General features: G+C 41.6%; 1 protein-coding gene across 1 annotated transcript in view; it reads right to left on the bottom strand.

Annotated features, from left to right (window-relative positions):
- The window catches only part of PIWIL3 (piwi like RNA-mediated gene silencing 3), an 85,486-nt gene extending 68,276 nt beyond the window's left edge, over positions 1 to 17,210 (bottom strand). The window contains exons 1-11 of the mRNA XM_024240025.3: positions 17,109 to 17,210; positions 14,585 to 14,693; positions 12,619 to 12,750; positions 11,406 to 11,620; positions 10,707 to 10,828; positions 9,704 to 9,784; positions 8,915 to 9,118; positions 6,289 to 6,400; positions 4,605 to 4,731; positions 4,316 to 4,433; positions 3,814 to 3,928 (exon numbers count right to left, since the gene is read on the bottom strand). Of these exons, the coding sequence (XP_024095793.3) occupies positions 3,814 to 3,928; positions 4,316 to 4,433; positions 4,605 to 4,731; positions 6,289 to 6,400; positions 8,915 to 9,118; positions 9,704 to 9,784; positions 10,707 to 10,828; positions 11,406 to 11,620; positions 12,619 to 12,750; positions 14,585 to 14,693; positions 17,109 to 17,210 (1,437 nt within the window). The remainder of the gene's footprint in view (positions 1 to 3,813; positions 3,929 to 4,315; positions 4,434 to 4,604; positions 4,732 to 6,288; positions 6,401 to 8,914; positions 9,119 to 9,703; positions 9,785 to 10,706; positions 10,829 to 11,405; positions 11,621 to 12,618; positions 12,751 to 14,584; positions 14,694 to 17,108) is intronic.
- Between the last annotated feature and the right edge of the window lie 5,803 nt (positions 17,211 to 23,013).

The following is a 23,013-nucleotide window of genomic DNA, read 5'->3' on the forward strand; positions in this document are numbered from 1 at the left end:
AGGAATTTTGGAAACTATACAAACACATGGAAACTAAACAATATGCTCCTGAATGACCACTGTTCATGGGTCAAATTAAGGAAATTGAGACTTTTCTTGAAACAAATGATAATGAAACCATGACATACCAAAATCTATGGGATACAGCAAAAGCAGTAATAAGAGGGAAGTTTATAGCTATAAGTGCCTACATCAAAAGAACAAAATTTCAAACCACCTAATGACGCATCTTAAAGAATGAGAAATACAAAGCCAGATGTGGTATCTCACACCTGTAATCCCAGCACTTTGGGAGGCCGAGATGGGCAGATCACTTGAGGTCAGGAGTTCAAGACCAACCTGCCCAAGATGGCAAAATCCCAGGTGCTGGGACTCGGGAGACTGAGGCACAAGAATTGCTTGAACCAGGGAGGTGGAGGTTGCAGTGAGCCAGAATCACCCCACTACACTCCAGCCTGGGCAACAGAGTGAGACTCCGTCTCTAAATAAACAAACAAAAGCAAGAGCAAACCAAGCCTAAAAGAATGAAGATCATAGAGCCAAGATAAATGAAATTAAAATGAAGAAAATATAAAAGATCAATGAAACAAAAGGTTTTTTGAAAAGATAAACAAAACGGATAAATCTTTAGTCAGACTAAGAGAAAAAAAAAAAGAAGATCCAAATAAGTAAAACCAGAGATGAAAATGGAGAGGACAACCAATATTGCAGAAATGTAAAGGATCATTCCTGGCTACTACGAGCAACTATATGCCAGTAAATTGGAAAATCTAGAAGAAATGGAAGAATTACTAAACATATACAACCTACCAAGATCAAACCATGAAGAAATCCAAAACCTGAACAGACCAATAACAAGTAATAAGATCAGAGATGTAATAAAAAGTCTCCCAAAGAAAAGCCCAGGACCTGATCGCTTCGCTGCTGAATTCTGCCAAGCATTTAAAGAAGAACGAATACCAATCCTACTCCTATTCCGAAAAATAGAGGAGGAGGCAATACTTCCAAGTCATTTCATGAAGTATTACTAAAACCAAAGACACATCAAGAAAACTACAGGCCAATATCTCCAATGAACACTGATATAAAAAATCCTCAACAAAATACTAGCAAACAATTTACTAACACACTAAAAAAGTTCATCACCAAGTGGGATTTATCCCAGGGATTCAAGGATGGTTCTATGTAGGCAAATCAACGTGATACATCCACAGAATGAAGGACAAACTCATATGATCATTTCAACTGATGCTGAGCAGCATTTATTAAAATTCAATATCCCTTGATTAAAAACCCTCAAAAACTGGGTATAGAATGAACATATTTCAACACAATAAAAGCCATATACATCAGACCCACAGCTAGTATCATACTGAATGTGAAAAAACTGAAAGCCTTTTCTCCAAGAAAAACAATGGTGCTCCCTGTCACCATTGTTATTCAACATAGTACTAGAAGTCCTAGCTAGAGTCATCATACAAAAGATTAAGGTAATCCAAATTGCTAAGATATGATCTTATATTTGGAAAAATCTCCAAATATATAACGACTCCAAAAAAAAACATAGAACTGATAAATTTAGTAAAGTTGCAGGATACAAAAAAAACAAAAAATCAGTAGCATTTCTATATGCTAACAGTGAACAATCTGAAAAAGAATCCCATTTACAATAAAAATAAAATACCTAGGAATTAACCTAACCAAATTAGTGAAAGATCTCTACAATGAAAACTATAAAACACTGATGCAAGAAATTGAAGAGGCCACACACAAAAATGAAGATATTCCATGTTCATGAATTAGAAGAATCAATATCATTAAAATGTCCATACTATCCAAAGCAATCCCTATCAAAATACCAAGGGTATTCTTCATAGAAACAGAAAAAACTATCCTAAAACTTATTTTAAAACCAAAAGACCCAGAATTGCATAAGCTATCCTAAGCAAAAAGAACAAAACTGGAAGAATCATATTACCTGACTTCAAATTATACTACAGAGCTATAGTAACCAAAATGGCATGGTACTGGCATAAGAACAGACAGATAGACCAGTGGATCAGAAATAGAGAACCCAAAAATAAATCCATATCTACTGTGAACTCATTTTTGACAAAGGAGCCAAGAACATACATTGGAGAAAGGACAGTCTCTTCTGTACATCCATATGCGGAAGAATGAAACTAGATCCCTATCTCTCACCATATATTAAAAAAAATTAAGATGGCTTGAAGACATAAATCCAAGACCTCTAACTATGAAACCACTACAAGAAAACATTGGGGAAACTCCCCAGGACATTAGAGTGAGCAAAGATTTCTTGAGCAATACCCCACAAGCACAGGCAACTAAAGCAAAAATGGATATGTGGGATCACATCAAGTTAAAAAGCTTCTATGCAGCAAAGGAAACAAAGCAGAGCGACAACTCACAGAATGGGAGAAAATATTTGCAAACTACCTGTCTGACAAGGGATTAGTAACCAAAATCTAAGGAAAGCAAACAACTTTATAGGGGAAAAACAATCCAATTAAGAATGGACAAAAGATTTGAACAGACATTTCTGAAGACATACAAATAGCAAACAGGCATATGAAAAAGTGCTGATATCAATGATCAGAGAAATGCAAATCAAAACTAAAATGAGATGTCATCTCACCCCAGTTAAAATGGCTTTTATCCAAGACAGGCAATAACAAATGTTGGTAAGGATGTGGAGAAAAGGGAGCCCTCGTACACAGTTGGTGGGAATGTCAATTACCATAACCACTATGGAGAACAGTTTGGAGGTTCCTCAAAACACTAACAATAGAGCTAACATATGTTCCAGCAATCCCACTCCTAGGCATATGGCCAAAATAAAGGAAATTAGGATATTGAAGAGATATCTGTACTTCCATGTTTATTGCAGCACTGTTCACAATAACCCAGATTTGGAAGCAACGTAAATGTCCAACAGATAAATGGATAAAGAAAATGTGATACATATACACAATGGAGTGCTATTCAGCCATAAAAAACAATGAGACCCTGTCATTTGCAACAAGGCTGGAACTGAAGGCCATTGTGTTAAATGAAATTAGCCAGGCACAGAAAAATGAGCTTTACATGTTCTCACTTATTTGTGGGATCTAAAAGATGAAAACAATTGAACTCATGGAGATAGAGTAGGATGGTTACAGAGTCTGGGAAGGGTAGTGGGAGGTTGGAAGGGAATGTGGGGATGGTTAATGGGTACAAAAAATACAAGAAATGAGTAAGACCTAGTATCTGCTAGTACAAAAGGGTGACTAAAGTCAAAAATAATTTGTGTATTTTAAAATAACTAAAAGAATATAATTGGTTTGTAACATAAGGACAAATGCTTGAGGGGATAGATACCCCACTTAACCTGATGTGATTATGCACTGCATGCCTGTATCAAAATACCACATGAAACCCATAAATATACATATCTACTATGTACCCACAAAAACTAAAGATAACAAAATTTAAATAAAGTTTTTTTTTGACATAGGTTAGTGAATTACTTTGATTCTAGGTACTTGACTCTTAAGGATGTATTTGAAAAAATGGATCTTCCAAATGCCATGAACAAATGTCCAGAATATTAATTAGATAGACATAATACAGAGCTTACTATGTGCCAAGCACCTTACATGCATTCTTAGTGTTTATTGTCTCAATATAGAAAGAATGAGCAGTTTGAAAAGAGAACAGCAGTCGTAGTCATTACTGAGACTCAGTTAGTTCCTTTTTGCTTTACTCTTCATTTAACCCAACCATGACATGATGATTTTGAAACTGTCTTACCATTCTTCTGCCTTGCACGATGTTTGCGTTTTTCAAAACTCTTCCCGGGACGGACAAAAAATTGGTATCAAATTTCAAATCCCAGAGTTGAAGTAACTCTCGTACTTTTTTATTACTGAAAATTAAAATATTGCCAACATGATCAAACCAAATAAGTAAAAGCAGTTAGCCATTTGTGCAAGGCAATTCCCTTCTATTCCAAGGTTCACGATCACTTGTCCACAGCATTGAGATGCGGCAGTACCCTTCCCTGAAACTCTGAAATCTTGTTTTTGCTTTCATGTTCATATAGGTACTTAGAGCCTTTTGATTTCATTCTTCCCCCCTGGCCTCCTAATCTTGCAATGACAGAAAAACCAGAGTTGTCCCCCAACATCAAAATTCTTCCCATTGTCACTTGCTTGTAGAAGAATCTGACATGCCAGGGCTGAGATGCCATCGGCTTCACTGGGACACCATGCACATGTACACACAAACACTCAGCCAGAAAAGCGGCACTTACTCTTGTATAGTATTGATGAATTCTTTTAATGTATGATGCCTTCTTCTTGGACTCAATCTTGTATGTTTAGCCAATTCTTTCATAATGCTATAATCTTTACGTATTTCATCTGTTAGACCTTTAAAAAAATCCAAAAGATACAGCTGAACAAGCATGAACTTGAGTGAGGACTGAATTATAACAGCTGGAGGAACCTACTACCAAGGAGACATACTTCGAATTCCCTGAAAAGCCTGCGCTAAGTCGTAATTATATCTGACTTTAAAGAGGGGCTGTAATCCATCGGTACCTGTCATGTGGCACAGCTGAGGAATCAGCAGGATAGGTTCACGTTGTGTACCCATTAGGCCCTTTTTCCATCTGCCCTGGCTGACCAAAAGTGGCTGTTTCTTCACTGTGACAATTTCTTTATGTTGCTGCTCAACAAACAAGAGACCAGCATGACCATCAGTGAAACCTTAGAAACATCACACAAAGAGGTTCCAAAGTGCATATGTGGGACTACAAATGAAGGGCCACAGGCGTGCTGGTGATATAGTTTCCCCAAGTTTAATAGTGTACTATGAATACTCTCAAAATTCTCTTACCTTTGATATGCCAGGGATCTTTTCTTGTGAGCATACTTGGCCAAAGATAGGACTCCCACGAAACATGACGCTGGAGTCGTCAAGCTACTCTAACATTGTATATGAGAATGGGTGAGACAGTATCTGTAGTTCTCACCATAGTCTTGCCTTTAAAACTCCCAAAGCATACTGAAAACCGTCAAGAAGACAGTTTAAAGAGGGGCTGCAAGCCATCAGTACCTGTCATGTAGCACAACTGAGGAATCAGCAGGATAGGTTCACGTTCAGGATAGGTTCACCCGTTAGGCCCTTTTTCCATCTGCCCTGGCTGGCCAAAAGTGGCTGCTTCTTCACAGTGAACACTCAGATTGAGGAATCCATGTCTTACGAGATTAGCACATAACTGACATCATTTTACATGTTTATCATTTTTATTCTTTTTGGACTGAGTTTTACAGGGCTGAGATTTCTAAAGTAACATTTTCTTATCTGAAGTCTTACCATATTTGATTTTTTTTTTTTTTGAGATGGAGTTTCACTCCTGTTGCCCAGGCTGGAGTGTAATGGCACGATCTTGGCTCACTGCAACCCCCGCCACCTGGGTCCAAGCGATTCTCCTGCTTCAGCCCCCCGAGTAGCTGGGATTACAGGCACGTACCACCACGTCCGGCTAATTTTGTATTTTTAGTAGAGACGGGGTTTCTCAGTTTTGGTCAGGCTGGTCTCAAACTCCCGACCTCAGGTGATCCCCCCGCCTTGGCCTCCCAAAGTGCTGGGATTACAGGTGTGAGCCACTGCGCCCGGCCCATATTTGATTATCTACCAAACAATCCAACCAATTTAAAAAACTATGGTAGTAGGCTGGACACAGTGGCTCATGCCTGTAATCCCAGCACTTTGGGAGGCTGAGGCAGATGGGTCACCTGAGGTCAGGAGTTCGAGGCCAGCCTGACCAATATGGTGAAACCCCGTCTCTACTAAAAATACAAAAATTAGCCAGGCGTGGTGGCAGGTGCCTGTAGTCCCAGCTACTTGGGAGGCTGAGGCAGGAAAATTGCTTGAACCTGAGAGGTAGAGGCTGCAGTGAGTAGAGATCATGCCACTGCATTCCAGCCTGGGAGATGGAATGAGACTCCAACTCAAAAAAAAAAAAAAAGTATGATAGTAGCCACTTTTAAGACTGAAAGAAGGGAAAGAAGGGGTCACACTGGTGCCATTCTAGTTATGTGACATTACCCTATATACAAGGCACTTGGATGCATGGTAATAGATAAGTCAAGCTATAAATCCCCTAAAAGGAAAATACGTATGTTTATATGACAAATATGTTCAAGTAGCTAAATAAGACAAACTAAAATATGTGAAGGTTTACAATTTAAATATATTTAAAGAAATACAGTTTCATACCTGCCTGTAGTAGTCTATATAGCTGATTTTGCTGCCATCTGATTTGTTAAATGTGTCTTCAGGATTCTGCTTCCAATCAATATCATCTACTCTGTAGGTTTTGTTGTTGTATCTGTGGAATAATCACAATATGGTATTATTTGACTTATTCATTGCATGGAACCATCCACACAGAAAATAAAGACATTTTTAATCCTGCAAGGAATTGCAGAATATATTAGATTTACTAAGATGTAATTCACATACTGTACAACTCACCCATCTGAGCATACGATCACCTGGTTTTTACTATAGCCAGAGTTGTGCAATCATCATGTCAAAGAAGCAGCATAACCATAGGCAGTCATTTCCCATTTTAGCCTAATCCACCAGCCTTCAGGCAACCACTAGTCTACTTCCTGTCTCAACAAATTTGCTCATTCATTTCACGTAAACTGAGTCATGCAACGTGTGTTCTTTCCCGACTGGCTTCTTTCATGTAGCATCATGTTTAAGGTTCATCCATGCTGTAGTAAGTCTTGGCACTTAATTCTTTTCATTTCCAAATAATATTCTATTGTATGATATCCCACCTTTTGTTTATCCATTCACCAGCAGGACATTATGGTTGTATATACTTTTGGTTACCATGAATAAGGTTATGAACATTTATGTGACGATTTTAATAAATATGTTCTCATTTCTCTTGTGTATTTAAGTAGGAGTAAAATTTCTGGTTCATATGGTGATGATATAGGAGTTGAAAAGGAATTTAGGTGGTTAGTAAGGGTAAAAGTTCTCAGTGGAATTTTCTCTTAATAAAAAAGCAGCCCCCAAATCATTTTTCTAACAAAAAGCAGCCTGAAAAATCAAGCTGCAAACATAGATAAGCAAGCTGGAAGCTTGCATAGTTGGATTCTGGCAGTTATGCCAGAAGCCAGTATATCCAACATGGAGGTTCTCTTCCCTTCTCCTTGTCCCTGCCATGTGTGCAGGTGTTATGGTGCCCGCCCATCAGATGGAGACCACATCTGCATAATGAAAGATTAGGGTGGGATGGCCAGCCTCTTCACAGGCTATGTAAATGGCACACCTAGTCCAACCAATCCTCTGGGCCCTACGTAAATCAGACACCACCTCCTCAAGCCCCTCTATGAAACCAACTCCATCCCTCTGCAAAGGGGGAGATCCATTCGGAATGCCCCTCCCCCTGCAAGGGGGCGCTTTTCTCTTCTTTCACCTATTCAGCTTTCCGCTCCTAAACCCACACCTTGTGGGTCTACGTCTTTGTTTTCCTTAGTGTGAGACAACAAACCTCGTGTATTTCCTCAAACGAGGCCACTTCAGTAATGCATATCGTTAGCATTTTAAGAAAGTGCCAGACTGTTTTCCAAAGAAGCCATACCATTTAATGTTCCTACAAGCAGCATAAGAGGGTTGCTTCTGATCTTTCCACATCCTTGCCAACACTTGTCGATATCTAACTTTAACCATCCTAGTGGGTGTGAAATGATATCTCATTGTGGTTTTCACCTGCATTTCCATGATGGCTACTGATGTTAAACGTTTTCATGCATCTATTAGTCATTTGTACATTTTAAGAAATATATCTGGAGAAGTATCTAATCAGATCTTTTGTCCATTTTAAAAATTATGTTGTCTCTCAATTAAGTATTGTTTGTATATTCTAGATACAGGTTACTTATGTGATTTGCAAACATTTTCCCCAATTTTTCCAGTTGTGTTTTCACCATTTTGATAGTATAGTTTGAATAAGTTTTTAATTTGGTGAAGCCCAATGTATCTATGTTTCTTTTGTTATAACTTCTGCTTTGAGTGGCTTATCTAAGGTTTCCCTAGCTCAAAGTCAAAAAGATTCAGTCCTATATTTTCTAAGAATGTTATGCTTTTAGTTCTTACATCTAGGTCTATTGAGTTGGTTTTTTGAGTTAAACTGGAATTGTGTGAATTGCATGAGGAAGAAGCAGGTGGATATTCAGTTGTCCCAGCAACCTTATAGAAAAGACTATTCTTTCCCCTATTGAATTGCCTTGACACACTTGTCAGAAGTCAACTAAGTGGAGGGTTAACCTTCTGGACTCTTTATTTCACTGGTCTCTGTCTATCTTTAGACCAACATCACACTGTCTTGATTACTACAGCTTTCTGGTAAGTTTTAAAATTGAGAAGTGTGAGTCCTCAAATTGTGTCCCTGTAAGGTTGTGTTGGCTAAGTAACTGGTTCTTTAAATCCATTCTCTTACCAATTTAAGATTTCTGCTGTAGAAAGATTTTAAAACTTCCTTCAAATGGGAAATTGCTGATGGATTATAACTAAGCACTGATTTTTAAACTAGCTAAATGCCTACAAAAGAGGAAAAGGAAAGAAATTCAGAAACAGCTTAGTGTTATGTGCAAGGTAGGGTTCAGAATAAATGGACTAGCATTAGGGATTTCAAGAAGAGTGAAGTCTACAATTGACACATTCTTCTCCCAAGTTGTATAACCAGAGAGACGTGTTCAGTTGTTCTTGCAATTTCTACTCCTCAACTTCAACATTTAGTGATTAGAAAACTATAGGACCATCTCTTGGGGTGGGGGAAGGGGGAGTTAAAGTGATTGGATAGGTTTTTAAAAGACAGACTTACTTTGTCAGAACAATTGATCCAATTAATTTATTAGTTACTTCCTCTCGGATGTTTCCTGTCTGGGCCTGGGCAGATGTTCTCTTTATGAAATCATAAGCAGTTTCTATTCGGAGCAGTTTGTGGCTCACATCGGCACAGAGGGTAATGCTGTTTTCGTATTGAAGAATAGAAGTAACATAACCAAGCCAGATTTCCAGACTGGTACTAGAATAAAGTACAGAAGAGTATTAAGTCCGATCTCTTCACATAAAGCCAAGGGTTTCCAAGCCTAAGCTCTGGGTCTAAAAATTGGTACTTAGCAGTCAGTTTTAAGTATTTGTTCTTAGTCTTTTGAAGGACCTTCAGATAAACATTTATCAGATGTGCTATTTATACCATTATTGTTCAACTATGTTTTGTCACCCACAGGCTTAAAGTATCATATCCATATTTATCTGTAACATAACTTATGTTTAATATATACATATACCAGTGAGTAATATATAGAGATATAATTGCTATGATTGAAGATATTTTCAAAGACAAATTACACATTTTGGATGATTGTTTAGGCTTCTTAATGTGTATGCAACAACTGAATATCTCAAAGGTTTATATTTGTCATGCTAAGATTTTTAAAGTGACTCTTCTTACTGAGTTGACATTACACTAAATTGTTCATGGTCAGTGGACACCATTTAAAAGGCCATCACTTTTAAGGCATACCACTTCAAATATGAAATGAATAACTTTCTCAAAAAATCCTACGTTTAAGTCTGCAGAGTGTGAAATTTTCTACTTTATACAAACCCATGACGGTATAACTGAATGGCTTTCTTTTTGGTATAATAGTTGCGACCAACTTGTTCAAAATCCAGCAGCTTGAAAGTTCTGGAAATGGAAAGAATAGATTTTGTTGAAAGTACAGGGTACATTATTAAGCATTTGGTAAGACACACAACGGAAAAAAAAATCTGTCAATGACTGTTTGTATTATCAATGAACACAAAGTACTTGTTAACTAAGTTACATTATGAGGTGGATATTAAGGTTCATTTAACCTCATTTGTTCCATCTCCTTATAAACATAATATTGTAGAAAGGTTACCAAAATGTTCTTCATTCTCAAAACTGAACTAAGGTGTCTTTTTCAAACTGTGCCTTTTTTTTGAGACAGAGTCTTGCTCTGTCGCCCAGGCTGGAGTGCAGTGGCACAATCTCTGCTCACTGAAACCTCCACCTCCTGGGACCAAGTGATTCTCCTGCCTCAGCCTTTCAAGTAGCTGAAACCACAGGCACCTGCCTCCATGCCTGGCTAATTGTTGTATTTTTAGTAGAGGAGGGGTTTCACCATGTTGGCCAGGCTGGTCTGGAACTCCTGACCTCAAATGATCCACCCTCCTCAGCCTCCCAAAGTGCTGGGATTACAGGCGTGAGCCACCACTCCCGGCCTCAAACTCTGCCTTTCAAATTTTAACTTTCAATATTTTGTCATTGTAGTGACCACAGAATAAAAAATGCCTTTGCTACACAGACATACACAGATATGCATAGCTGATGTCTATTACTCTTTCTAGACAGGTATGAGACAAAGAGTGGGGATAGGCCAGGAGAAGAACATTGAGGATCAGCCACTGAACTTGCATATTCTAGTTGAGCCTCAAGTATCATTTCGTCTCCAAGACCCTCCACTCTCTTAATACATGAGGACTATGGAGATCACAAAGTTCTAGAAGCAAATCGCTGTGTTCCACACCACTACACAGTAAAACAACCGAATCAATATCAAAGAAACTCAACCCTGGTAACATACCTTCTAAAGAGAATGTTGTAATAGCGCAGGCAATCTGGCGACGTGGGCGTGAGTTCTTTGGAAAACTCAACTGTAATCTTCACAAATTTTTTGTCTTTGGTTGTGCTCAACCATTCCACTCTCTGAGATTAAAAGAACAAAAAAAAGTCCAGATATTCTTCCAAAAAACTAAGCTTCATTGCACAGCAAATCACCATGTCACTTGGCTATCCAACACACCATCGTGATGGAGCAGGCTTTCCCACAAAAGTACGTGCATGTGGAAAACCTGATTCACAAGAGTGAAGAGTTGGAATTAAATATTTAAGTTGAAATATTTTACTTAAGCTCCTGAAAGCAATTTAATTGTTCAGTTCATATAAAAATTTAAAGAAGAAAATAAGTTCTCTAATTTTTTTTCTGCTAGGAGTGGGGGGCTGAAGTTTCAAAGGAAACAAATAGGATAAAAAAATAAAGTATCCAAACTTTGTCAGCATTTTTGAGCCACGTTGTGCTATTTCATTTAAGCATTAAAATCAGAGGCATTATTGAATATCAGTGATAACCAAACATGGCACGTAAGCTTCAGAACGAGTCATATGGGCAAGAGAGCCTTGGGATATCTCAACAAACCACTGCACAAAAACAATAGGTGTTTTATTATAATAAAGTGAAAACAAGAGAAAGAACACAGGAAAATGTGAAATAACATTACTTAACCCGCTCTTTTAGTGGCCGAGATAATAATAAAGAGTTTCCATCAAATATATGGCGCTCTCCAAATTTCCTTCTATGTTGATCAAGTAAAATTGTACGGAGATTTCCATCTTCTATGTCTGGTTTGTAGTCAACGTTGTATTTATATGCAACCCACTGAGGACGAGATATCACTCGGAAGTGGTTGGCAAGTAGCTGTACCACTGTACCCTCAGAACCTGAAAAATTGAGCCACATGACAATAAAGAAACACTGATTGGGCCCAAAACAAACAGTTTGGACACTACAATATTAAAAGCCAAAGTTAGGGCTGGGCACGGTGGCTCAAGCCTCTAATCCCAGCACTCTGGGAGGCCAAGGTGGGTGGATTACCTGAGATCAGGAGTTCCAGACCTGCCTGGCCAACATGGTGACCCCATATCTGCTAAAAACACAAAAAGTTAGCTGGGCACAGTGGCAGGTGCCTATGATCCCAGCTACTCGGGAGGCTGAGACAGGAGAATCACTTGAACCCAGGAGGCAGAGGTTGCAGTGAGCTAAGATCATACCATTGCCCTCCAGCCTGGGCAACAAGAGCTAAACTCTGTCTCAAAAGAAAAAAAAAAAAAAGAAAGAAAAGAAAAGCCAAAGTTAGGTCAGACAAGGAGATAAATGACATTTGTAATGCACCTGATGTCCAGAATGCCTATCAATTCAATGAGCCCTTATGCAAGCATACATTTAGGAAGTTTAAGATATTGAATAGATTGAAAATTAGAACCTTTGTGGTTTCCAAAAGGAGAGAAAGCCCCACCCTATGTAATATTTAATTTAAAAAAAAGTCTCAGTGCAGGCCAGGGCACGGTGGCTCACAGCAATAATCCCAGCCCTTTGGGAGGCCCAGGTGGGAGGATGGCTTCGTTGGGCCAGTTCTAGACCAGCAAGACCGTGTCTCTCTACAAAATTTACATATATATATATATATATAATATGTATATATTATACACACACACACACACACACACACACACATTCAGGCATGGTGGTGCCCACCTGTAGTCCCAGCTACTCGAGCTGGGATCAGCTCAGGATCAGCTGAGCCCAGGAGTTCGAGGCTAAAGTGAGCATCACTGTACTCCAGCCTGGGCGACAGAGTAGGACCTTGTCTCTCAATGAAAAAAAAAAAAAAAGTTAAAAACGAACAGCTCCATAAACATTGAGTTCTAGACCAACATACCTGTTTTTGAGTCTTTAACATGCTTCATATCTCGCCTGGTGTTCACCACCAGGTCCTGAAAAACTCCACCAATCCTCCTCTCCTGCAAGGGCGCTGTAGGCAACACAGCCTCAGGTCCAGGTTCCTTCACCCCTGCGTAAATGTAAACGCCAGAAGTTTAAACAATAAAAAGGGTAGAATAGAAAAGACAGTATTAACACCCAGCATAAGTTTGTTGGAGGTAGAAAAGATGCCACCCAAGGTTCCAAAACACATTTCAGTGATATGTTGCCATAAAAGCGTAACCTTACCTAGAAACCTTTCCCAAGGAGTCCCCAGTTCATATCCGTGGTTGCCTTGGCACTTTATTCATTCATGCTACATATTTGCCCCATTTCTTTGGGTATTTGTTCATGGTACAAGAATCTAGAAACCTTGGTTCTGTCTTTAAGCCTATCTCCTGGCGCTACACTGCCCCCTAGTGGGCACCATAAAATGCCAAATAAGCCAATCATTTAAAAAAATCTATAAAACTGGCTTTTAATACAAAACTGATCTATCCTTTCTATTAAGAGCAACTAGGAAAGGATCACACTATTTTAACTTACATTCTAAGGTTCATATCGATGTAGCTATTCTACAAAGTTAAAACATTTAAATGACAGCACAATGCGGTCTTTCAGTGACGAGAGGCATCCTGAAGGAATACGCACACATTATTGTGAATCCTGTACCCCTAAATGGCCAAGACGTCTGTGCCTTGGGTTACAACAATGGTTTTCCTCAAAATTTTACTTCTGGAGTCTAGTTTTCAGTTTATGATGATCTTACAAAGTAAGTGTCTCCATTTCTGTGACAGACTAACTACATTTTACACATAAAATTTGAAACAATTTTATCAAACTCCCAACTAGTTCCTGACACATCCAGAAATCAAATTCATCATTATATTAAAATGTCAACAAAAGAAAACAGGTATCCTAGCTTGGCACCTTGGCACTCGCTACAAACCACGTACTTTTATTTTTTGAGACGGAGTCTAACTCTGTCACCCAAGCTGCAGTGCAGTGGCACTGTCTCAGCTCACTGGAACCTCTGCCTCCCGGGTTCAAGTGATTCTCCCGCCTCAGCCTCCCTAGTAGCTGGGACTACAGGCACATACCACCATGCCCGGCTAATTTGTATATTTTTGGTAAAGATGGGATTTTGCCATGTTGGCCAGTCTGGTCTTAAACTTCTGGCCTCAAGTGATCCACCCAGCTGGGCCTCCCAAAGTGCTGATGTGAGCCACTGCGCCCAGTCCATGTAATTTACACATACTATTTAATAACAACCCTTCAGATAGGATCTGATTATTAAAAATGTGTTTTAATTTATTCAAATGTATAAGCTCATTTTATAGGTTCTGGATTTTGTATCCATTTGTTAATATTTATCTGTAATACAATTCTTTTTTAGTGTTTCAAGTTTTGACTCATCACAAGCTATTTTGCTATAGAAAGCAAAGAGGAGAATCCAGACTGAAGTTGGATCACATTAGCCAAAACCTTAGCAAATGACAATATCTGAGACTGTGTGCATGAGTGCTTGTATAAATGAGGATAACCTGTCAGCCTGCAATGTAGGTAACAGGTTCAACCTGTTAATGCCACAATTTAAAGAGGCAAGAAAATGGTGTTCTTAGGATTCCATTAAGTTAACTTAGAGTTATCATCTGCAAATGTGTCATCTAAATTTGAAAAGCAATTATGTTGAACTGGCCAATAAACAGTGACCTCCATCTCTCTTCCACAAGTTAAGACATAAGGTGAAGAAAACACCATCAGATAATTCACTGCAAAAAGAGAGACAGTTGCAAGCTGCACACACTTCCCATCCCACCAAACCTCACGGGAGTCCTGAGGCTATCTAGAACCTTCTACCGCTGTGGTAGCCCTTCACACATGAAGCATCCCCTGCCCCTCATGTCCTTCTTGCTTCCTTTCACCTTGAGACTGTGCTCCTCCTCTTGCTCCTCTTGGCTGCAGAGGTCTAACCACTGGGACTTCCTCCCAGAGCGGCCAGGGTGTCGACTGCAACTGAGCAGGCTCCTGGGTCTGCATGTTTTTGGAAATAGAAATAATGAGCAGTGCCCCACTGTGTTCATTCTCCCTCCAAATGGCACTCTCAGGGCACAAGGCAAAGGAACTTCCTCTGCAAAGCTCACATTCCAGTGACATAAACTAAGTTGTAATAAGCAACATACATAGCACCTTGTGTGGTAATTGCTAAGGAAAAAAACAAAAAAAGAACAAAACAAACCGAGGAGAATCAGGAATTATTGGGAAGGTGGGGTGTGAAGGGGCAGGTTTCACTAGCTGATGGGGACAAAGGAGGGCCTCAGTGAGAAAGTGACACTGAACCCAAGACTTGGAGGTACTGAGTGAATTAGCAAAGTTACCCAAGCCAGCAGTGGAAGAAAAAGAGCAGAGTTCTGCAGTTAGGAATGTTCAAGGAAGAATGAGGCAGCCAGTGTGCCTGGAAGAAAAGGGTGAGAGATGTCAGTGAGATGAAGGGAAGGAGGTCATTTTAAGGAAATTGCTTCTGACTGATAAAATGAGAGCTGTGACAGAGGCCAGGTGCAGTGGCTCACTCCTGTAATCCCAGCACTTTGGAAGGCCGAGGCAGGCAGATCACCTGAGGTCGGGAGTTCAAGACCAACATGGAGAAACCCCCCCGTCTCTACTAAAAATACAAAACTTAGCTGGGCATGGTGGCCCATGCCTGTAATCCCAGCTACTCGGGAGGCTGAGGCAGGAGAATTGCTTGAACTCAGGAGGCAGAGGTTGCAGTGAGCCGAGATCACGCCATTGCACTCCAGCCTGGGCAACAAGAGCGAAACTCTGTCTCAAAAAAAAAAAAAAAAAAAAAAAAAAAAAGCTGTGACAGGATACCAGGCAGAGGAACAACATGAACTAATTTGTCAGGTTCCGTGTTGGGAACAGGCTGAGAGACAAGGAAATAGCAAGCGATGCAAGCTGTTTGGGCCAGAAGGCAGGGGTAGGGATGGTGAGAAATTGTCTGATACTGGATAGTTTTTGAGAAAACAATCCTGTGGTTGTTTTTGAGAAGGGCTTCAGGTCATGGGAACAGGATGAAACCACAGACTTTTGGCCTGAGCAAACGGAAGAATGGAAGTCCTTCTGATGAGGTGGGTATGGCATGTTGGGAGGGCGGGTTGGGAGTGTGAGGTGTCTGTGGACACCCGTGGGGGTGTTAGGTGTTGCAGGAGGGGTTCTGGCCAAGGAGATAAATATGGGGACCTGTCCACACACCAGAAAGCATTTTGACACTGGATAACTTCACCAAGGGAGTGAGAATATGGAGAAAAAAGATGAGGCTCAAGGGCTGGGTCTTGGCAATATCAAGAGGCCATAGAGCAGAACTCCACAAAGGAGAGCAAGTAGGGGTGGTCAGTGATGAAGGAGGTAACCTAAACGCCAAGTGGAGGGAGTTGATCAGGAGAAAAGAGGTCTCAACTGTGCCAACTAAACGTGAAGGGGCAAGTCTGAGGAGAGCTGCCCTGTGAATCTGGCAGAGTGGAAGGGCTCAGGGAAGGTTTCTTGATGAATGGGAGTGAACTCAGTGAGTCTGTAGACAGATGGGAATGATTTAAGAGAACACACACCTGCTGACTTGGGCGACAGAAAGGAAAAGCTACAGGAGACGTGCCCTAGACAGAGGACTGGCTAAGAGGCTAAATAGAGATATTTGCTTTAGGTAGGAACAAAGATGGTGCCCTAGATCTCTGGTGAGGGGCTGGACTATGGGTTCAGATGCTCATGAGTGAGGAGACAAGAGGGGAGCCACTGACACTCTCATTGGATGCTTTGTCTGTCTCAGTGGCACAGAAGTCGATGTTGAAAACTGAGAATTAGGACCACGAGGAGGAATTGAGGTTGGAGGGCTTAGGAGAAGGAGAGGAGCAACAATCACACAGCAGAGTAAGCGGACCTGGAGGGTGTCATGCTACTTCCATGCATATAGGGTCCCCCTGGAGGTTGTCAGGTGGGGCCCCTCAGCGCCACTATGGATCCTGCTGTGTGAATGTAAAGTGGATATGCAGTAAGAAAAGACAAAACAGAGCAGGCATAACAAGTTTTCAACAAGACTGGAAACTCTAACTCAGGCTATGCCAGTACCTTCAGGAAGTTGCTCATTTTGCGTCACTTCCAAATAGAAGTCATTGGCTGAAGCCAAGAAATCTAGAAACCTTTGCATCCACTTTGGGCTGAAAGTCAGTCTGCTTGCACATGTGAAAATGTGAGAAGGAAGCAGTAGAGAGTACATCCGAGCAGATAAAGCCTCCCCATGCTGCCATCTATAACAGCCTGACTTTTCTTATGAACTTTTATTAGTCCTCACTTAGCACTATGCCTGAACTAGCTTCGCTCAACAACCAACTTTATGTTCTTTTCAGTACAGGCACATATCTCTTGCAGAAAGGAAACAATGAACGTTACAGGGCTCACTGTAGCTGATCCAGGTGCTCTGGGTCCCCCAGGTGCCTCTTGTTGGTAGCTCTCCCTGCGGCGGGCTCTTCCTCGGGCGCGAGTCCTGGCCCTACCAGGCATTGTGGTCCTGAAGGTGATGACCCTGAAGAACACAGTTATATTAGACATCTCTGTAGAGCTGTCTGGTGTCTTACTCTCTGTAGTGTTGCTACAACAGAATATCTGAGGCTGGGTAATTTATAAAGGAAGAGGTGTGTTTGGCTCATCATTCTGGTGGCTGAAAAGTCCAAGACTGGGCAGCCCATCTGGTGAAGGTCTCATACTGCTTCAACTCATGGTAGAAAAAGCAAAAGTGGGGGAGAGGTGTGGACAAAGACCACATGGCAAGAAGGGAAACGAGAAACTGAGGAAGCTGGACTCTAACAACTAGCTCAAGCAGGCACTAATCCAACTCACCTCCAAGGCAGGGAATTAACCTATTCATAAGGATTCCACCCTCAGGACCCAAACACCTCCCAGTAAGCCCCACTTCCCAATGCTGCCACCACATTGGGGATCAAATTTCAGCCTGAGTTTTGGTGGGGACAAGCCATATCCAAACCATAGCACCTGGTGATGTTTTTCTTCCTGTTACTATTACTTCCAATAAAGCATCTGGTTACTAACGACACACATTCTCCTATCACATCAAAAAGACTGACTGCCCCCTGAGTCAGAAGATAAGCATCCTGTAATAAAAGACAGGAGACCTGGTAAAACTTTTTTTTTTTTTTTTTTTTTTTTTTGAGAGGGAGTCTTGCTCTGTCGCCCAGGCTGGAGTGCAGTGGTGCAATCTCAGCTCACTGCAACCTCTGCCTCCCGGGCTCAAGCAATTCTCCTGCCTCAGCCTCCTGAGGCACACACCACCGCACCCAGCTAGTTTTGTTTTTTATTTTGAGACAGAGTCTCACTCTGTTGCCCAGGCTGGAGTGCAGCAGGGAAATCTCGGCTCACTTCAACCTCTGCCTCCCGGGCTCCAGCGATTCTCCTGCCTGAGCCTCCCAAGTAGCTGGGATTACAGGCTCGAGCCACCACGCCTGGCTAATTTTTGTATTTTTAGTAGAGACGGGGTTTCACCATGTTGGCCAGGCTGGTCGCGAACTCCTGACCTCAGGTGATCCACCCGCCTCAGCCTCCCAAAGTGCTGAGATTACGGGCGTGAACCACCGTGCTCGGCCAAACTTCTCTAGAAATTTAAAGAAACTATGGTTATCTTCCACACAGAGACTCATAAGACACTAGGGGTTACTACGCTTGTCTGTATGACTCAGTTGAGTACTGGGTTCTTCTCACCTCCCAGGCATCCCCGACAAGCACAGCAAGGAGCCCAGGTGCCCCCAGACCCTCCCACCCCACACTTAAACCTCAGCTCCGGCATCCTGAGTGGGACCTCCACCCACCATCTCCTGCCTCGGCCCTTTGGACTCTGCTCCCGCAGCTCACCTACCCTCCTTCCACAAGAATTAGGCTGATCTGTGCGCCATGCACTGGCGCTCTGTGGCCTCCTGTTCCTGGTCCCAACCCCGCAGCGTCCCGACGCTGATTGCCGCGGGGTCAGAGGCGCAAAGCCCCTTTTCCAAGAGAGAGATCCTCTTGCCTTTCTGGGCACACAGCCCGGTGCCCCGCACCGGTCACCAAAATGGCCCCGGGAAATACACGCACCAGCCCAGCCTCCCGCAAGACGTGCCGCACCCTCAGGAAAGCAGGCGTCGCCCCGCCCCAATTCAATTTCAACCCTGGGGTCCTGGCCTCTTCTGGCGCCGCCTCCGTCCGGCTGAAAGAGGCCACGATGAGCTGCACGTGGCGGACTCGAGAGATGCCGCGAAGTCTCCCAGGGATGGGAGTGGGGCTGGCTCGCCCTGCCTTCTTGCCTCACCCATTAACCATTCCCGGATTTACCTGCCAGGTGCCCTTACAAAACGGTGTGCACTTGGAGCCCCAGGATGCAGCCATTACCACTTAGTAGCTTTAACCAACTCCCTGCTGGGGCCGGTGTAACTAAATGCAGCTGCTATGACCATCCTTGGATTCAAACCTACACGCACCCTTACTCATCTCGTAAGCACTGATCTCTAGAAGTGGATCCGCTGCCATGGGTAAGCTTTCCAGTATTTCTTAAATAAAAATAAAATAAAAAACCTTATCTCTTGTATCTGCTTTTTCATCTATTTATTCCAGGTTTCTGTCATTCTTTTTGGCCTTGCCGTGTGTGTGTGTGTTTTGAGACAGGATCTCTCTCTTTTGCCCAGGCAATCTCCACTCACTGCAACCTCAACCTCCCGGGCTCAAGAAATCCTCCCACTTCCGGGCGTCCCAATTGAGAAGATTTACAACAAAACCCAGCGGGAAAAGTTTGCCTGCCATTGGCATGGCTGATGAAGACTACGAGTTTTAGCCAGTCTCAAGGGGCAGGGTTCTGTGAAAAGGAACAGTGTGGTTTGGGAAAAATGGATAAACTGAGCCTCGCTTGCCCTCGTGCCTGGGGGAGAGAGGCAACAAGTCTTAACAAACCAACATCTTTGAGAAAAGATAAACCTGGAGATAATAACATAAGGGAGAGCTGAGCCAGTTGTCCTACGGACAACTTATTTAAAAATATTTCAGATATCAAAATTCTAGCTGTATGATTTGTTTTGAATTTTGTTTTTATTTTCAAGAGGGCAAGTGGATGGGAATTTGTCAGCGTTCTACCAGACAAATTCACTGTTTCCCTGAAATGTTTGGATTCTCTTAGCTACTGTATGCAAAGTCTGATTATATTGGTGTGTTTTTACCGTTGGGGTTTTGCAATAACTTCTGTATTTTAATACAAATAAATTCCTAAACTCCCTCCCCTCTCCCCCATTTCAGCAATTTAAAATTAAGTAGAACAAAAAAAAAAATCGCATCTGTTAGAGTCATCACTCTATTGTCATGGGAATCAATTTTCATTAAACTTGAAGCAGTCGTGGCTTTGGCAGTGTGTTGGTTCAGACACCTGTTCACAGAAAAGCATGATGGGAAAATATTTCCTGACTTGAGTCTTCCTTTTTAAATGTGAATTTGTATTTCTTTTTAATTATTTTAAAATATTTAAACCTTTTTCTTGATCTTAAAGATCGTGTAGATTGGGGTTGGGGAGGGATGAAGGGCGAGTGAGTCTAAGAATAATGAAATAATCAGTGACTGAAACCATTTTCCCATCATCCTTTGTTCTGAGCATTCGCTTACTTCAAGATATCCATCTTTTTCTTTTTAACCCTAATCTTTCACTTGAAATATTTTATTGTACAAAAAGTTCCACAGGTCAATAAATTTAGAGGAAAATGAGTATTTGGTCCAAAAAAAAAAGGAAAAATAATCAAGATTTTAGGACTTTTATTTTTTCTTTTGTAATTGTGTAAAAAATGGGAAAAAAACATAAGCAGAATTTTAATGTGAAGACATTTTTTGCTATAATCATTAGTTTTAGAGGCATTGTTAGTTTAGTGTGTGTGCAGAGTCCATTTCCCACATCTTTCCTCAAGTATCCTCTATTTTTATCATGAATTCCCTTTTAGTCAACTGTAGGTTATTTAAAATAAATTCCTACAACTTAATGGGAAAAAAAAAGAAACCCTCCCACTTCAACCTCCTGGGTTCAAGAAATCCTCCCACTTCGGCCTCCAGAGTAGCTGGAACTGCAGGTGCTGCCACTACCCCTGGCTAATTTTTTAGTATTTTTTGTGGAGATGGGGTTTCACCATGTTGCCTGGGCTGGTCTTGAGCTCCTGAGCTCAAGCGATCATCCCACCTCAGCCTCCCGAATTTCTGGGATTACAGGTGTGAGCCACCATGCCTAGCCTAGATTTTTTTTTTTTTTTTTTTTTTTTTGAGACGGAGTCTGGCTCTGTTGCCCAGGCTGGAGTGCAGTGGCGTGATCTCAGCTCACTGCAAGCTCTGCCTGCTGGGTTCACGCCATTCTCCTGCCTCAGCCTCCCGAGTAGCTGGAAGTACAGGCGCCCGCCACCAGGCCTGGCTAATTTCTTTGTATTTTTTTAGTAGAGACGGGGTTTCGCCATGTTAGCCAGGATGGTCTTGATCTCCTGACCTTGTGATCTGCCTGCCTCAGCCTTCCAAAGTGCTGGTATTACAGGCATGAGCCACCTCTCCCGGCCTAGCCTAGATATTTTTTAAAAATCACCAATTCTTTAATATTTTATCACAGTTACATCCAGATCCTTGATGTACACATTGAATACCTGTCAATTATGAGAGAAATAGTTATCTGGCACCATTTCTTAACTAATCTTTGTCTTACTGCTTTGAAATTGCACCATTATCCTATAGAAATCTGTATGCGTTCTCAGCTTGAATTCCAGACTCAGTTGTGCACTGTTGGCCAGGCACAGTTTCATGCCTGTAATCCCAGCACTTTGGGAGGCTGAGGCAGGAGGATTGTTTGAGCCTAGTAGTTCAAGACTAGCCGAGGCAACATCAAGACACCGTCTCTAAAAAAAAAAATTAAAAAATTAACTAGGATGATGGTGCACACCTGTAGTCCCAGGTGCTTAGGAGGTTGAGGCAGGAGGACAGGAGGATCGCTTGAGCCTGGGAGTTCAAGGCTGCAGTGGACTATGATCATACCACTGCACTCCAGCCTGGGTGACAGAGTGAGACTCTGTCTCAAAAAATTCTGCACTGTCTATGATGTAGCAGTAACATATTTGTTTACTATATCTTGAAAATATTCTAAGGATTTGAAAAGCCTGAACCTGCTAAGCACTTGAAAATTCCTGGCCAGCTGGGCGGGGTGGCTCAGGCCTGCAATCCCAGCACTTTGGGAGGCTGAGGTGGGCGGATAACCTGAGGTCAGGAGTTCGAGACCAGCCTGGCCAACATGGTGAAATCCCATCTCTACTGAAAAAAAAAAAAAAAAAAAAAAACAATTAGCCAGGTGTGGTGATGTGTGCCTGTAATCCCAGCTACTTGGGAGACTGAGGCAGGAGAATTGCTTGAACCTGGCAGGCAGAGGTTGCAGTGAGCTGAGATCGAGCCATTGCACTCCAGCCTGGGCAACAAAGGCGAAACTCTGTCTCAAAAAAAAAAAAAAAAAAAAGTGCAAAGAGAAAAAGGAATAAAAAGACAAAGCAGAATATGTCCCAAGAACTGGGATAACTATAAAAGGTGTAACATGCATAATGGGAATATCATAAGGAAAGAAAGAAAGAAAGGAACAGGAGAAGTATTTGAAATAATAATGACCGAAAATTTTCCAAAATTAAAAACAGAAATTAAATCACAGATCCAGGAAGTTCATAGAACACTAAGCAAGATAAATACCAAAAATTATACTCTAGGCATAATATTCAAACTGAAAGGACAGTGACTTGCCCAAGGTCACACAGTCAGCAAGTGACAGAAGTGAGATTAGAAGGCAAGCCTACCTGTCCCCAGAACCAACCTCCTTTGCCCCTCACCTGGGTTCCTTCCCAAGCTCACAGGCCAAAAGCCTGCAAACTGAGTCAGGAAAGAAAAATCCCTGTCCATCATTTCTCACTCTGGGGAAGGAAGGTAAAAAGAGTGCTCACATTCACTTTCAGGTCTGATAGACTCTCCTGCAACTACTTTTCTGTGGACAAATTGCTGTTTCCAATGGCTGATGGCTTCATCAGTGCAAAACTCTTATTGGGGACTGCACAGAGCTGACATTTGCCACTGTTTTGTGACTATCACAAAAAGAGTCCTATATTTTGTTTTCCCTTTTTTTTTTCTTTTTTTTTTTTGTTGTTGTTGTTTTTGTGTGTGTGTGTTTTTTTTTTTTTTTGAGATGGAGTCTTGCTCTGTTGCCCAGGCTGGAGTGAGTACAGTGGCACGATCTTGGCTCACTGCAACCTCCACCTCCCAGGTTCAAGTGATTCTCCTG

The sequence above is a fragment of the Pongo abelii genome, chromosome 23 (assembly GCF_028885655.2).
Source record: "Pongo abelii isolate AG06213 chromosome 23, NHGRI_mPonAbe1-v2.0_pri, whole genome shotgun sequence".
In the NCBI taxonomy this organism is placed as follows: Eukaryota; Metazoa; Chordata; class Mammalia; order Primates; family Hominidae; genus Pongo; species Pongo abelii.